Source organism: Struthio camelus, chromosome 9 (assembly GCF_040807025.1).
Source record: "Struthio camelus isolate bStrCam1 chromosome 9, bStrCam1.hap1, whole genome shotgun sequence".
NCBI classification, from domain to species: domain Eukaryota; kingdom Metazoa; phylum Chordata; class Aves; order Struthioniformes; family Struthionidae; genus Struthio; species Struthio camelus.
This window is the reverse complement of record NC_090950.1, coordinates 18,108,977-18,125,237: the sequence shown is the minus strand read 5'-3', so window position 1 is coordinate 18,125,237 and position 16,261 is coordinate 18,108,977. Positions and strand designations below refer to the sequence as shown.

General features: G+C 44.5%; 1 protein-coding gene across 2 annotated transcripts in view; it reads left to right on the top strand.

The window, feature by feature from the left end:
• Positions 1-16,261, top strand: part of BDH1 (3-hydroxybutyrate dehydrogenase 1) — an 18,335-nt gene extending 2,074 nt beyond the window's left edge. For both annotated transcript variants that reach the window (XM_068954918.1, XM_009689006.2), the window contains exons 3-7: positions 2,445-2,517; positions 3,970-4,080; positions 9,505-9,646; positions 12,395-12,547; positions 13,975-16,261. In XM_068954918.1, coding sequence (XP_068811019.1) covers positions 2,445-2,517; positions 3,970-4,080; positions 9,505-9,646; positions 12,395-12,547; positions 13,975-14,444 — 949 coding nt within the window. In that variant the 3' untranslated portion in view covers positions 14,445-16,261. The remainder of the gene's footprint in view (positions 1-2,444; positions 2,518-3,969; positions 4,081-9,504; positions 9,647-12,394; positions 12,548-13,974) is intronic.

The window sequence follows — 16,261 nt, the reverse complement described above, 5'->3', positions numbered from 1 at the left end:
GGAGGCTTTTTTTCCTAAACTTGAACCGAAAAATACCCACTTGGTTGTAATTCCTAGCTCTGAAGAAAATACCCCTTGTACCGGTATCTGAAGGGAACCCTACTAGGCCGAATTCATAGTAAGCTGAGTGCTTTCACTGGCTTTGTTTCAGAGTAGGGTTCCCAAACAGTACTGTGTGCACCACTAATTATACACAAGCCATTTAAAAATGGCTCATGGCCTACTAAGCAGGAACTGCCACCATCAGAGTGGTTCCGTTGCTATTGGTGGTAGTGTCCAGCACCATTGCTCTCAAGGGTGGTGCCTGTAACAGCGAGTTCTAAAGATCAAAGACAGAAAAGGCTATCTGCTGCGCAAGAGACCAAAGTTGCACTAGCAGGAAACTTCTGTAGCCTTGAAAATACAAATGAATATTGTATAAACTTGAGAAAAGAATTTTTAGCGTGTTCTTTTCTTTGCTTACTATGCATTTCTGCTTCTGGTACTCAGGTCTTGGTAGAGTGTTTTACGTTTTTTAACCCTCAAACTGTTAAATCTGAAATGGAAATCCAACTGGTCATCTGAAAGGCAGTGTTGTCACTATACCAATATCCTAATGCAGTGAGGAAACATTTGTATACTTAGTTGCTCAAGCTGAGAATTGCCTTTATTGGTGTAACTGACCGAAAAGCAAATGCATGATTACAAGGAGAGATTCAATTCTAATGACCATCTGTGCATTTTAAAGGTCTCAGTGGTGGATCTAGAATTCAGTCACGTAGAATGACAAAAAACGGTTTATGCTGCATTAATGTACTGTATGGGGGCTAACATCACATACATTTCTTAGGAGTTTCCTCTGATGACATTTCTGCTGATCAGTAGCCAGCATCTATTTTATTCCCTTATCTTCAGGTCCAGGTAGACAGAATGTCACGTAGTTATTCTCTGCAGGTTACCGTGATTAGAGAGCAGCAAATCAGTGTGTGAAATAGCAGGACCAGAGAAGACACTGAAAAATAAAAGTTAACTTCAGGCAACTAAAATGTATGTTGTGAGCATTTCTAGGCACCTTGAGATACAAAGAAACTTAGTGTTGAGATGAAAAAGACACAGACAGGTCGTGCCTGGAGACTGACCTCTGCAGCAATTAAATTGGCCATTGCTATTTCAAGAGTGGATAGGGCTTGTGACACTCAAAATTAATTAGAAAAAGAGGCGGACTGATGCAGGATACAGGTGAGTGGACTGTGTTGACTGAATGTAAATCATTTCCTTTCAACAAGGAATGCGTTTTTCTCATCTGGTTCAAAGCTTCTGCCTTGTTAGACCCTTTCAGCCTTGTTGTCCCAAGATGCAGCTCAGAGGCCAGAGTGCCTTCAGATTGCTGTTCAGTGTGGCTCAGGTCATCCTGGGAGCACCTCTGATAGCTGAGCGGGAGATAATTGTGAGCGATTAAGAAAGTTCACTCGCAAGGCAGAAGAGCCGCCTCGAACTTAAGCTCGGCTAAAGGGTAGATGTTGTCAGACAGACCAGAGGGCAGCAGCAAGTCTAGTGGAAAGTCAGAAGGCCGTAGAGGAGTGATGGGCAGTGCCTAAAGGAAAACACAAAAAGGTGACACAATCCAAACAGGTGACTGGCAAGGACAGATGGTAGGGTCATTCTGATGTATTATCTTGGCCCAGTTTTGATGAGTGATGGCAAGGCGTGAGAGAGCGTGATGCCACTGCTAGCGTAGCTTTTCTGAATAGGTGCTCATTTTCTGGAAAGCATTGTCGTTTCACTCAGATCTGCATTTGCAAACACAGTATATTTTCCTGAGAGTTAGACGTACTGTACAGAGGAGTTTCAAATCTACGTGGTAGGTATTGCTCAGAGCCATGGTGACCCTTAATTAAAACAGAGGGGGTATAAGATCTGTCTGAGTAGCTGCTGCGTACAGACACTGCAGAGGAAAAAGTATTATCCAAGGTGACACAAGGGTGGAGCTATATGTAAAGGCAATGAGATGGATCCAAGCAAAGTAAACCTAAGGGTGGGTATCAGAAACAATGCCACAGCAGTATACTTTCATCAGAAAAATGAATAATTTCCACTAAGCCAGCTTTGTATCACTCTAAATGAAAGTGTTGTTGCTATTGGGAAATGAAAACATTGTATACTGCCCATTTCACAGGTGGAGACAGCCCTGTGTCTTCAGACCAGAAGCTATTTTAGAATTCTAAGTAACATCCACACAGCTTCTACAGCTGGAAATAGCACTGAGGTCTTTTGAGGAAAAAAATGTTTCATAAGGTAGGAAACACAGGCTTATACTAAGGAGAACTCTAGACCAGATCCCGTCTTGTCAAATGACAGCCTACACTGTGTGTATCAGCAACACCACGCTCCTCCTTACGCGTATGCTGCAGCACAAGACTACAGACAAGATATTCTATGCCTGATTGTTCTATACTTCCTCACAGGCCTGTGCAAAGATTTTGCTTCCCTATCTTGTACCCATATGGCAGCCGCTGTTATGCAAGTGAGGTTGATCAGGTGAGTGTGATTGTGATTTCTTGGAACCGGGTCTGCTGAGCTGGGTTTTTTAGCTCCCTGAAGCCTGATGACCAAAATATTTTTCTGATCTACTGGAAAGACTTTGAGCTGGACCTCTTCAACATACTCCACATTCTTTCCTAGTACAGACCTTCCACTGACGTAGCATGGTACATGCTACTAAGGATGTAAATAAACAATCAAACTAGCGGCAGGGAGGGTTCTAAATTTGGAACTCGCTCAGCAGATGAAATCTTCCACCTTAAAGTGGAGGGAATTTGCATGACAAGTTCTTAATAAAGCATTCCCTCCTGAAAATGGTGGTGTAAAGAGATGTAAATAAATTGGTGGAACCTCACCTCTGACTATGGAAAGTGGCCCTCTTCCTTCATAGCCCTTTCCTTGAAGGCACTAGTCTGCCAGGAGCAGTTCCAAGCAAAAAGAGGGGGAATTTTTTGCCATTTGCCTGTCTTGTGACACATGACTCAGTACTGAAGTAATACTAGCGCATATACATCTCCCTCTGTAAGCCTGGGACAGTCTCAGAGGATTCAGGTGTGGCAGCTGTGACACTCTGAATCCCACTGTACCCTGGGGAAAGCCTCATTTCTAGTTTTAAACAAGTTGGAGTGAACTGCATATAGTTATTACGTAATCCCACCCACAGCAGCATCTTGCTGCTTATATACCCATTGCTGCTAAAATGTTTGACACACCATTCACTTTTTAACGTGTCAGTTAAATGCTGCTTCTCTTTGGATTAGAGTAGGGTAGCAAGTCAGGGGTTTGGAGAAGGAAAGAGGTGAGCTTATTCTGTTTAAATTACAAGCTGGAAAAACAAGAAGGCAAAAATATGAATGACCAACTGGTCTTAATTCCAAATATTAAACCCACTTGATTTTGCATTGCTTTTAAAACCCAGCACTAGAGGGCTTATGTGCTAGAGGGACAAAGATGAGTGAGCAGTCAGCTGGATTAACACTTATTCCTTGTTCAGTCAAGCTGATCTTTCCCACCACCTGCAGGCTGTATGGCACAGAAGAGTAGACTGATGTATTCCTAGTGCTCTGCTTATCCCTGCACATGTTGGAACAGTTCCTACTGAAGAGGAAACATTTCTTAGGAACTATCTGCTATATCTTCGGATTCTGAGATGCATATGAGCTGCCAGGGACTGGTGGCGTGCTTGGCCTCTTGGCGATGGGAGCCAGAGGTGCTGAGCCTGTCTTTGTGTTGCGAGGCCACTAATCCTGCCTCACGGGAGTGCTTCCAAAAACAAAGGTTTCTTGTCTCCAGGAGGCACAGGGTGGCAGTAGCTGGCAATGAGCGTAGAGAACGTCCCTGAAACAGACTGCTCCTGGCCAAGGATGTAGTTTTGTTCTGTGTGCTGCAAATCATTCATTCCAAGCACTCAATTCCAGTGGTTTTTGGTTTATTTGTTTTCTTTTGTAGATTGGCAGCAGAGCTGTGCTTATAACAGGCTGTGATTCAGGGTTTGGATTTGCTTTGGCCAAGCACCTGCACACTAAAGGCTTCATTGTTTATGCTGGCTGCCTGCAAAAGGTAAGGGAAGCAAAAACTTTATTCTTCACCTGTGGCACATGCACAGACACAACAAATCCAGTCTTTCAACTCCACTTTGCACAGCTTTCCGCTGAGAAGAGGGATGGTGGTTAGCAGCCCAAGGGGAAAAACACAAGCGTTTGACTTTCATGGAGCATAAACTGGTGTGGACCAGAACCAGGTCTGCACGGTATTTGAGGAGGTTCTCATTTGAATCTCAACATCGTGGTCTGGCCAAAGCCAACGGCCTAGAAACCCAAATCTAAGTTTATAGGCTTATCCGTAAGCAAACTGTAAGGTCAGGTTGAGTCTGGACCTTTGGACCTGCTCTGAAATAATGCGTATTTATGCAGAGCTTAATTTGATTAATTGCGACAACCGCCAAGCCACCAGTGATTTTATGACATGTGGTATGACCGTATCTCTCTATATCCTTGAGTGCAGCCATGCCCCAATGTGCGCTAAGATTCTCTTGAAATTGCTGTGAAGGCAACAGAGCTCCACTAGTGCAAATGAGAGCAGGATCAGGCCACAAATAGCTTAGTGACACAGTCTTGATACGTTCTCCAGGGGAGCTTTGTATGGCTTTGTATGTCTAGTGAAAGAGAACAGAAGAAAGCTTTAGCCTCTCTGTCCATATGAAGCGCTTTCACTTTTTCAGCTGTGTGGCCGTTTCCTGAGAGAAACAAACTTAATCCTGAGGATATCCTGGGGTGGGTCAGCTATTTTGATCCTAATCTTTTAGCTCACTGATCACTATAAATGAATTGTAGTTACAGTCTTTGAAAAGGCATTGCCAGATATTTTTTAATGTTCTTAATACTCTTTCTGCTGTTAATCTTTCCACTATTGGGAAGTATTGCTTACATTACTAATTTTTTTTCTGCTGCATTTTTTCAAATAAGAAGTTTATGTTTCTATAGCTCTGTCCCTTGTGGTCTCTCAGCTTTGGGTCAAGGGCTTTTTTTATTAACTTGGGCTCCCTCTACCGGCTTCACAGCAGAACAAGACACTTTTGTCTATATAAATTGCTCCTTTTCACAAGATTTTAAGGGAGTGGAGAAGAGCACATTTTTGTGAATAGCTCTGCTCAGCTTTTGTAATTAAAGATCAACGTTACATAAGAGAGTAAAGTTGCAGACTTAAAAAAACACTATTTAGAATAATAAGCTGCTCAGCTGTTGAGAGTAGCCAAAAATTTCAGAGCAACAAAGTTGCTTCTGAGTTTTCACTTCCTCCATCTGAGGTATTAGAAAGACCTGATTTTCAGTAAGCGTCTGATTAACTCTCTCTGAAACCCTCCTCTGTTATGGTAGTTTCAGTACACATGCTGCTGAATGCATGTCCCTGGAAAATTTTGGCCTCTGACAAATTCAGCATAATTTGATGCAAAGCAGCATGCCAAAACTCTTTCAGGCTTTGATCAGCATTTGTTTCTTCATCAAAAATCGTAAGAATCCTTTGCTCTATCACTCGGTAATTAAATGTTGCGTTTCTAGCTGGACTCACATCTTATGTTCCAAAATTTGTGCAACCATGGCCACATTGCTAACAGCAGTTGTTTTCAGAAAAACACTATAAAAATGCCAAAGCTCCTTAGTCATGTGTCTCCTATGTGTCTTCAAGTCATATACTTTATGGAGAAAACCAAGCTTTTAGCCCTATAGAATCGAAGCAACTCCAGGAGAATGACTTCTATTTGTATTGCAGGCTTCATTAGCAAACTCATAAGGAGAATATAATCAGTGTTACCGTTGCTAGTACTCACCTTAAGGACAGAAAAAAAGCCAGGTGTGTTTTTAGATACTAGATAGAACTGCAGCTGGAAATAAGAAGCTTCATCTTTTGCTTGTAAACTGAGTGTATTTGATCTAGCCCTGACTGTGAGGACACAGCTGTTTCATGTGTTTTTTTCAGAGTGCAGCTACATGTCAGAGGCACAGTCCAGCTTGGGGAGCCATTGTGTCCTCAGGGTATGCACTGTCTTCAGGAACCTCCTCTCCTACTTGTAGATACAAAGTATGTGCAGTGCGAGCTCTTCCTTAGTAAAGGTTTCCTAGCAAGGCCAGATCCTGAGCGCCTCTGAAGGAAACCTGAACAGAGAGATACATTTAGAGTCATGACTGAGTAGAGCCCAAGGATGCATCTGTGCTTCTGGCTCCTTTTATCTTCAGATGTGTATGTTTCACACACTGATTCTTCCTAACATTTTCATTAACAAATATATTCACATGAGAGTTGTGTTGATGCTTCGCACAACTCTGCTGATGTCTTCAGCAGAGTTGAAGTGTGAAGACAGTGGCAGACTGGATCCAATGAACTATCACACTGCAGCTGTCTTATTTTTCCTCTTTGGTTAATAGCTGTAGGAGCCAGCTGACACAAGATGAAGAAGGTATTTTTTCCATCAATATCTGTTGCCAGTGGACATATGTGCTGTTTGTCATGGCTGTTAGGATTGTTGTGGAATTCCTGTATGCTTTGCTTTGTGTGCTCAGGCCTGTTGGGGCTTGCAGAGAGATGAGAAGACAGAGGTCATCTGAGCAAGCCAGGATGCAGGCAAGTTACTAGAGGGCTTAGCAAGCGTGCTCAGAGCCACAGGTTAATGTGTCAAGGATACAGTGACAAAGATCCAAGCTGGGCTCCAGAGGATGATCAGGGAAAGAGGAAGATGGGGCAGCAGTATGCATTTTAAGTATGCAAGACCTGGGTGGTCTTGCTTCAGGGTCAGTGGAGATGCACTGGTCTCTCCACATAACATGAGATGGTTCTTGCACTGCTGCTGAAGGGTGCAAGGTTTGTGGGATGGGCTGTGACACCCCACGCTCTCTTGTCTCTCCTGTGACAAGAGAGCATGACATGATGGCAGAGTACCTTACTTAAACGTCACCCTTCTACCCTTTCCAAAGAGGGAAGGGGATGATCCTGTGGGTTCAGGTGAATGCCTGAAGTCCAACCCTTGAGTCAGGATTGCAGCTGCAGGAGGGCCCAGCCCAAGCACCTGGCAGCGTGTGACCGGGATGGTAGGAGGGATGTTGGCTTGCTGAGCCAGCTATGTGAGGGAGGAAGAGAAGGCTGTGAAGTTGCCAATAGTGCTTAAGAGGCCTCTGAAGTTGCTGCGTTGCTGTGGTCCAGAGGCCTGGTCATGCAAGGAGAATTGGATACTTCAGAATCAAGCCCACTGCAGTGCACCTTTTGCCAAAATTTCTAACATGTCAAGCCATGTGCCTGTTCCACCCTGCCTTCCTATAGTGGCTTCTGGAGTTTTCTTCTCTGCGACGTGATTTTCCAGCACCTTGTAGACTTGGGATTGGGGAAGAAAAACCTTGGCCTTGCTGTTCTCTATCTTCCCTTAAGCCATATCTGCTGATTCCAAGGGATTTGCACGCTTGCATTTGCTGATTCTCTCCTGGCATTCCCATGTGTGCCATTTGTACGCTCTTTAATCCTTTACCATACACACTGGCTTCAGTTCCAAAGTGGGTTTGAGTGAGCAACAGCCTTAGCACGAAACGCTGCTTTCAGTCACCATAAAACCAAATACCACTAAGCTATGCATGTAAATGTTAACTGCTCCATTTTGTATGTAGTATGCTTCTGTGTGAAGAAAGTGCAGTAGATGCCTTCTGTTAACGACAAACACTAACTGGTATTAACAGTCTGCAGCAGAATGAAAGGGTGGAGAAGAGCATAGAGGACACATCAATTACTTAAGTTAGTGGACTTCAAAGTACTGTCTGTGAGCCAAGTGGAAAAGCCAGTAACAAGAGGAGCTAGGAGAAGACATTTTGAAAGAGAAGGTGTGCAGAGACAGTGGGATATATAGCCACCCTTGCATGGACAAAGTGAGGTATCTAAAGTGGACTCTTGCTTTGCTGGGGCAAATGGGCACTCCAGGTTCAAACAGTGGAGACAGGCAGCATCTCATTGACAACTGACGGCTGACGGTCTTGCAAAGGGAGTTATGGGAGTCCCTGCTACTTGAGATATTTAGAACTAATCAGTGCCATTCAGCAGTCTGGAAACAGGTCCACCATGAACAGCTGACCCTTTTCAGGTCAGTGGAACAAAGCTTTACCTCCTCTATCGCACCTGCCTTGTAAAAGCTCAGGCATGAGGAGCTAAGTAAGTAGAGCTACCCAGAGAGGATGAGGGCTGGAAGAAGGAGAACCCAGCAGCCATCAGATGATCCTGTGAGACATGTGCCATGGCTAGCCTATTCATGGGGAGTAAAAGGTTTCTCCTTGTGAGACATTATGTTGAGGGGACAGAGGGAGTTTTTTTTACAGTAAAGATAGGGATGTTTGAAAGAAGTGGTTATCTTCAGAGCCAGACATTCACCAGCTTCTACAAAGAAGCCCTGCAAAGGTCAGCGCAGTCCAGTAGTTTATAACCATGAAAGCAATCCAGGGATATTCCCAAACTCACTAATCTTCCCTATCTGTGTCCTGGTAGCACCAGCTAAGCTGCAAGTCCACTTGAGTGGCTGGCTCTGAGCATGATAGCCTTATTGCTAGCAGCACAGGCCCATGTGAAAGGTAGCTCAAGGGTTAGCTGCAGTTACATGACTGGACTGTGACTGGAGATGGATATATATGTGTGTGTGTGTATATATATGTATGTGTGTTATGTATTTGTGTATATATATTCCTATATATATTGGGGAATTCTGTTGCTCTCATCTAAGAATAAAGGAGTGGAGATGGGAACTGGGAAGGAAAAAGAGCTCATGGCAGGAGGAAGGGAAGAAGGACAAGACACTGGAAAAGACCAGTTTTCCTGGGGAAATTACTAGCAGGCAAGCTGGCCAGGAACCTGACAATAGGACTCCATAGAAAGCAGTTGGCGGCAGATTTACTTCCAGGCAGCAGAAGCTGCAGACACAGATCAGCAGCAGGAAGAGAGCAGTGGACAGGCAGTCCCTCTTATGGAACTGTCACTGGTAGCACTGGCAACATGACTGAGAAGTATGCGCAGGGTATGCATGCAACTGCTCATCAGCTATTATTTACTATACCCCCTCCACACCATTTGTTGTGCTCCATATGCAAAGCAAAAGTGAGAATGGCACTACGTTCCTTCTGCTGTGGTAGTGGGGCATAGCTTGATCTCAGAAACTTGTACGGGGCAGGAGTTACCTTGCTGGGGCAGGTCCAGTTCTAGTTGCATTCTTGCTGGTCAAATGTCTTTGTACCATCTAGCTCAGTGGCAGAGCTAGTGGTCATATGGAGATGCAGGAATTACGTTCTTCTGCAGCAGCAACCCTGTTTGTTCCTCTTCCTCTTTGAGCTACGGGCCTGCCCTGGCTATTCTGCAACTGCCCTGTGCACTCTACTCTGCTTGATTTGGTGGTTGCTATGCATTTTTCCTCTTTTACACAAGGTCTCTTGTGCAGATTCAAATCAGCCCTCTTCTGTCATCTAGGACAAGGGAGATGGTGGCTCCAAGGATCTGGACAACATGAACAGTGATCGAATGAGAACTGTCCAGCTCAATGTCTGTGACAGCAAAGAGGTGGACCGAGCAGTGGAGCAAGTGAACAGCAGCCTGGAGGATCCTGAGAAAGGTAAGTGCATTCAGTAGACTGTAATGTTACGTGGAGGTGGGTGGCAAGAGCTCCCTCAGCTGGGGTCTTAAAGCATTTTCAGAGATATTTCAAAAGCTTGCCAAGTGAATGAAGGGTACAAAGCTTTGAGGAGCAGCAGTGCAGAGCAAAGAGCCTGTTCACATGTTGTGCTGTATCAGAAAGCATCTTCCCTCCCACCACTTAAGACAGCACCTACAAAAAAGCTCTGCTAATTTCTCTGCTAGCTCCTGTAGGGACACTGCCAGAAATCAGAGCCCTAAGATTGGTGTTCTTTTATATGACTAGAAGTTTATTATGACTCCCTTCACTTCATAAAACCTAGTTGGAAATGAATTCTATGGTGTTGACACCTGTTCAAGTTTTGCCAGTGCTTCAGTGCTTTTGGGTGGAGCAGAGGCCAGTTCTCAGCACACATATGTAAGCTCTTTTCAGGAACTGCAGCACATTGGTCTGTATCAGCCAGGGACCTGTCTCTGGAGAGTTATGGCTTAAGTCCTGTGGCAAATTGTGAGCAGGCAAAGCTTCCTCCTTGTTATTCCTGCTGCTGCTCAGGCCAGGGCCCACCCAGGTGGTTTTCTGGCCTGGGCTGCGCACCAGATGGTGCTGCCACAGAGCCCAGCTCTGCCTGGTGCTGCAACCAGGGCAGCTGGCAGAGCCATGGAGGACGGGCTGAGGGCGAGACTATCCCTAGCTGTGTGAAACAAGTCTTTCAGAGTCCAGATTAGGATGGAAAAATGTCTGCATCACTAACACCACCACTACCTGCAGAGTCCCTGCTGCAGTCCCCAGAGAGCACTGCTGGTAGAGACTAGGATGATCTGTGTTATGCTGCTGTATTGGAGAAGGAGCTGCTGGAGGACTCAGTTCACATGACTGAAGCTCAACGCTGGATCAGGAGCAGGGCACTGAGCCCTTGGCAAGTTCAAACGTCACGACCAGGAGCTGTCAGTCCAAGTGCCATTAGCTTTGCTGTGTTCCCCTGGGAAACCTGAGTTTGTTTTTTTTGCTTGATACTTCACTTTGATCTGAAACTGTAGGGTAGACTCCACTAGAGGAGGCTGGAGTTTTGTAGCGTGAAACCTCTTTCTGGCACTACTGAGAAGGTTACCATACAGACTATGATCTCTATTTCCACTCCTATAGGTGCAGAGTTCAGCCTGTGACTTTTTCTCTGTACTTATATGAAGAAGAGCAAGTTGTTGTACTGTCCCCACATTTTCTGTGCATGCAAACCCCTGTGGAGGCCATCATTGTTGGAGGTTCTAGCAGTTCAAGGGATGCTCATAAAGCTAGTCAAAGACACAGGCTAAAGATCTGATTGTTTGTTAATGAATATCTTAAAGTTTGTTGTGGGGCTCTGGCATTAATAGTTTGATTTGAAGTAGCGGAAGAGGCTCTTCTTTAATACGTATGCTGAGCTGTAGCAGCAAGGTTGTAAAACTACAAACCCAAAAGGGTGGAAGTAGGCATGAGAGGTCAGTGCTCAAAGACTGGGGAGTAACAACTCAAATGTCTCCCCCAAACTTTCAAAAGGCAAAGAAGATGGAAGTCCACCATAGGATTTCTCATGAAGCCAACTGAGTACAGTTAATGAATGCTATTTCAGACATTACCAGATGTTACAAATCTCAGAGTTCACAGGGCAGCTGTAACTGATTTTCTTAGCCTGCCAACCTCATTGTGGTGAACAACAACAATTTCTGTTCTAGTACTATGAAAATCCCAGTTGCTGATGCATTCCTGAAACCTTTCAACCCTTTGGTGAACAAGGGGTTTTTTTTGTTTGTTTGTTTTTTAACCTAAAGAATATCATTACTTCAGCACCTGAAGATTGGACTACTATACTGTAGTCAAAAGCAGAGCAGCTAGTAATGATTTATTTTGGAGTTTGCATGACTTTTTTTTACTTTTTATATATTTAATTTTTATACATGGATCTTATAAATAAATAAAGCCTTCTAGCCGTACATTCTCAAGCACAGGTCAAGATGAATTTGCCTTCTCTGGGCTGCTTCTTAGAACACAGGCCTGGACGGAGTCATTCAACAGATTACAGTAAGTTTTTCTAAACAGCAGAGAAAAGCCATTACAGGCCTTTCTTAGCCAGTTTCCTGCGTAAGTAGGAAACTATATGAAGTGAGTTTGAATTATTTCCAATTCCTCTCTAATCCTCCTTTTTAGTGCCAAATGACTTGGTAGCTGCAGTGCTTGTTATCTTTGTTACAGCAGAATAAAAGGGAGAGGCTGTGGCACGCATGCCCACATCACCCTTCTCAGCACTACAGTCATTCTAGTTTTTTGATGACACAAAGGATTTTACTTCAAAAGAATTGATCTTTTGTTTCTTACAAGGTCTTTTCTGTTCTTATTATTTGCGTTCAGAAACTACATTTTACGTCTTTCGAAAAATCACTAAGGATAAAAACAAAATGGCAAGGAGAACAGTTTAGACATGGCTGAAATTCTCTGTTGGCTCAGAACTCATTGGCAGCCTTTTTCACAGTACTTTGTGACTGCTGTTGGGCAGTACAGAAAAATCCCATCTGTAGTTACATTTGCTCAGGAGATTGAGGTCTGCTCTGGACTCTCCCTGTCTGGCTTTCATCATTACAGGTCTTAATGAAAAACCCTGTTATGTGGTTCAATACTCCATTAGCAAGGCCTTTTCCGTGCTGCTTTCATCAGTCTCACAGAGGTAAAGCCCTTTGTTTGATTTTTATCTTCCAGGTCTCTGGGGGCTGGTTAACAATGCTGGGATCTCCACTTTTGGGGAGGTGGAGTTCACCAGCATGGACACCTACATGGAAGTAGCTGAAGTGAACCTATGGGGGACAGTGCGAACCACCAAGGCTTTCCTTCCACTCATCCGGAGGTCGAAAGGTGAGTGATCTCCTCCTGACTGGCACTCCCTGGAGCCACTCCATAGTCTTGCTCCCTGCCTTGCTGTGTTAGAGGCCAGAACACCTATTACCTTTTCCTCTGTAACACTGGCCACCTTCATACCTTTACAAGCAGAATATGACCCTCGTCTGTACCCAGATGACTCCTAACCACTTTGAGTTACATAGCAAGGCAGCAGTCCTGAAAATCAATCATTTACCTGTCTTTTCTATCTCTGCTGCCCACTCCTGCAACATCCCATGCAAGATCTAATCCATCGTACCTTCTTTTACACGTTCAGAAGCTGCAGCTCACCATAGATGCCAGTGCTAAAAGCAGTCCTCCCTTTTATACAAAAAACAGCTGTGCCAACACTGACAGGATGGTCAGCAACAGTGGGTCTATGACGTGCCTCTTGTAGGGAGGTTGTCAGGCACGTGCTGTATTACTTTGGCAGCTTGTAACACATGAGAGGTGGGGTTTCTAGACCACAGGAACACAGACCTGGAGCCTTGCATAGTTTTCACATAAAGAGGGAAAAGCTTTCCTGTGCTGGGGCCAACTGCCTGACTAAATGAGAGCATTTTTTACTCTTGAAGCATCCACAGACATTGACATGGTTAATTTCGTAGTTCCATGCGGGAGAGTTGGACTGTGTGTGGCCCGTGGAGCATTTCTTCCGCCACAGGAAGGTCTCTGCTTCTGCGGTCAAAGTTTTCCTTTCTAACCCAACTCAGCAGTGAGCACTGACAGAAAGCTCAGAGAGTTGCAACCTCTGTTTTGATGGCAGCGTCCAGTCTCCTACCAACACTCTCCCCAGCCAAAAAGGATTGGAGAGGAGAGAGGCCCCAGCTCTGTGCCCCCAGCCATTTTCCAGCTGTCATGCAGAAGAGGATGCAGTGGACTTACACTGCTCTGCTCATCTGGGGTGCAGGAGCAGCACGCACCCTGTTGAGAGGCAGACACTATGGCCACCATTGGGCTCCTGGATCATATGGTGCCTCAGCCTCGTTAACCAACAAGCTCAGTCTTGGTGGCAGAGGCTTTCTTTGATGCTGCTTCCTCTTGTCTGTGCTCAGTCCTGATTGCTGCTGAGCAATCCTATTTCTCACCATGCAGGTTTTATCTAGTCTCTTTGTATTGTTCAGTGTTCCTTGTAGCACTGAGCTTTGTGTGTCACAATGTACCTGTGCCCTTAGATATAGTGAGCCAGGGTGCACCCTGCCATGGACTTGTTTTCCTGCCTGAAGGCTGTTGTGCAGGACAGCACAGCTCGGTTAGAGCCTTCAGCAGGTCTGTCTGCCAGGCGGCTGTTACGGATATGCAGTGGGTGGGTGGGTGCATGTTTAAGAATGTTTTGGGTGGTATGTATTGGGTGTCTGCCCTGATCAAGTATCATGGCTGTGGTTTACCTGACCTCTGCCTAGGTCGTGTAGTGAACATCAGTAGCATGATGGGTCGGATGGGCAGTCCTGCACGGTCACCATACTGCATCACTAAGTTTGGTGTGGAAGCCTTCTCCGACTGCCTGCGGTACGAGATGCAGCCCCAGGGGGTGATGGTCAGCATCGTGGAGCCTGGCAACTTCATAGCTGCCACGAACCTGTACAGCCCCGAGAGAATCAAAGCCATAGCTGACAAGATGTGGGACGAGCTCCCTGAGATAGTGCGCAAGGACTATGGGCGGAAGTACTTCGATGAGCAGGTCAGCAAAATGGAGACATACTGCAACAGTGGCTCGACAGACACCTCGCCGGTCATCGAAAGTGTTGCCCACGCCCTCACCTCTACAACCCCTTACACCCGTTACCACCCCATGAATTACTACTGGTGGCTGCGCATGCAGATCATGACACACATGCCTGCTGCCATTTCGGATCGGCTCTATGTCTATTGAGGCCTCACACTCCTAGGCTACCCAGGTGGGAAATTTGTTTTAAAGAGAGCATTGTACACAGTTCCCATTAGTCATTTTTAAATTTTTTTAACCTCATTTCAGAGTACTGTATTTTAGCTCTAAAGGTTTCATTTAAACATCTGACATAACCTAAAGGGCAGTAATTTGCAAGGGATGCTTCGTAGGCAGGAATATATTATGTTTGTGCAGGGACATTGTTTTTTTGCTATTTATTTCATGTAACCCTTCTTTTTTTCCACCTCAGCTGTCAAGTTAAAATCATTATTTAAATTCCAGTTGCTCCAAAGTGTTTTCAGAATAATTTTTGCTGATGGCTGTACGTAGCCTTTAGAATTCCTGCCTAGGAAGCAGCCTTCACACCATAAAACAGAGACCCTTTGTTTTGCAGCAGTGAATCACTGCCTCCTGATGCCTAAGAGTGTCCAATAGACTTTTCCAGGACTGGTCACAGAAGCCCAAGGTAGAGCAGAGGCTTCTTTAATTCGAGAATCAGAACTCAAAACATTCAAAGTGCTGAAACCGAGCAACTGACTCTGTCCTTTTCTCTCTTAGAGTTACACCAATGAAACGTAAGTGAAAAGGAACTAGTCTGCCTCTCTTGCGTGCTTGCTTGTAACAATTCAATGAACCAGGGACTCAATCCTGCAGACCTTTCTCACAGGAGTTTCTTATTCATATGAGCATTCCCATGAGCGTGAGAAGCTTTTGCTCACAGGACTGCAGGCATCAGAATTGGCCCATAGTAACATTTCTCTTCTCTTCAACAGTAGTTGAATATCAACTCCAGAATGAGTTTGGAATAGAGTTTCACTCCAGCTCCTGTAATTTGTGAGGCTCACAGCTGACCACAGGGAAGCAAAGAGTATTACAGTCACATCAGTGAATGCCATTCTGACCAGGGACCTCAGAGTTGCACTGAAGTATTTTATAGCACCTTGCACAGAAGGTCCTTAATCCAAACCAGGTCCTCTAGACACTATTGCAGTGCAGGTGATAAAAACTTTCGTTGAAGGAGTCATGGAGCCAAAATACGTATAACGTGATATAAATCTAACCGAATGTCCATAACACAAGAAAGTTAACCTCAAGAGCAGTTTAATTTCCGTGATGGTTATGTTTACATGTATGAGAAACATTTGTTTTGTACTGTACAAAAAGAAAAGGAAAAAAAACACAAAAGAGCCTTTCATGGGGAAATGCTGAAAGAGTTAATTTTTTTAAGCTTGAAAGGCAAAAAACAAAAAAGTAATTAAAATAGCCATTGTTGGCAAAGTTGAAGAGAAGGGATTTCATGTGCTCTGGTAACATACTGTGACAAGTTGAGAGTACATGAACAAACTCCTTTGGCTTAATAAATGTGTACATGAATTTTAACAAAATTCAGAGGCTTCTTTATTTTTTTAATATTTAAGGTGAAAAACTCATATTCTTTAGCTGTTTTTCTAAATTTGGTGAGGTTCATGCCTGTTGTTACAGATAAACGCTTTATTCAGAGGTGATTTGCAGTCTGGAGTCATGCATCCACGTCTGATTGTGCAAAGCTTTCATGTAAGTGTTAGATGAATCCTCCTGCATCTTGTGACAAATATGTCTAAGCCCTGGACTCTGTTTATTTGTAACTCTTAAGTCTGTATCTGTACCAGACTCCTGTGGATTACAGAGGATTATTATGGATTATTCCCAGAGAGCAGGAAAAGAAACTGAGTTATGAAGAGGGGAGGGGAATGGCAGTGATTCAGCAGGGCAAGCATGCAGCAGGTCACTGAAGGAACCCGAAATAAAACCCTGCAAGAGAC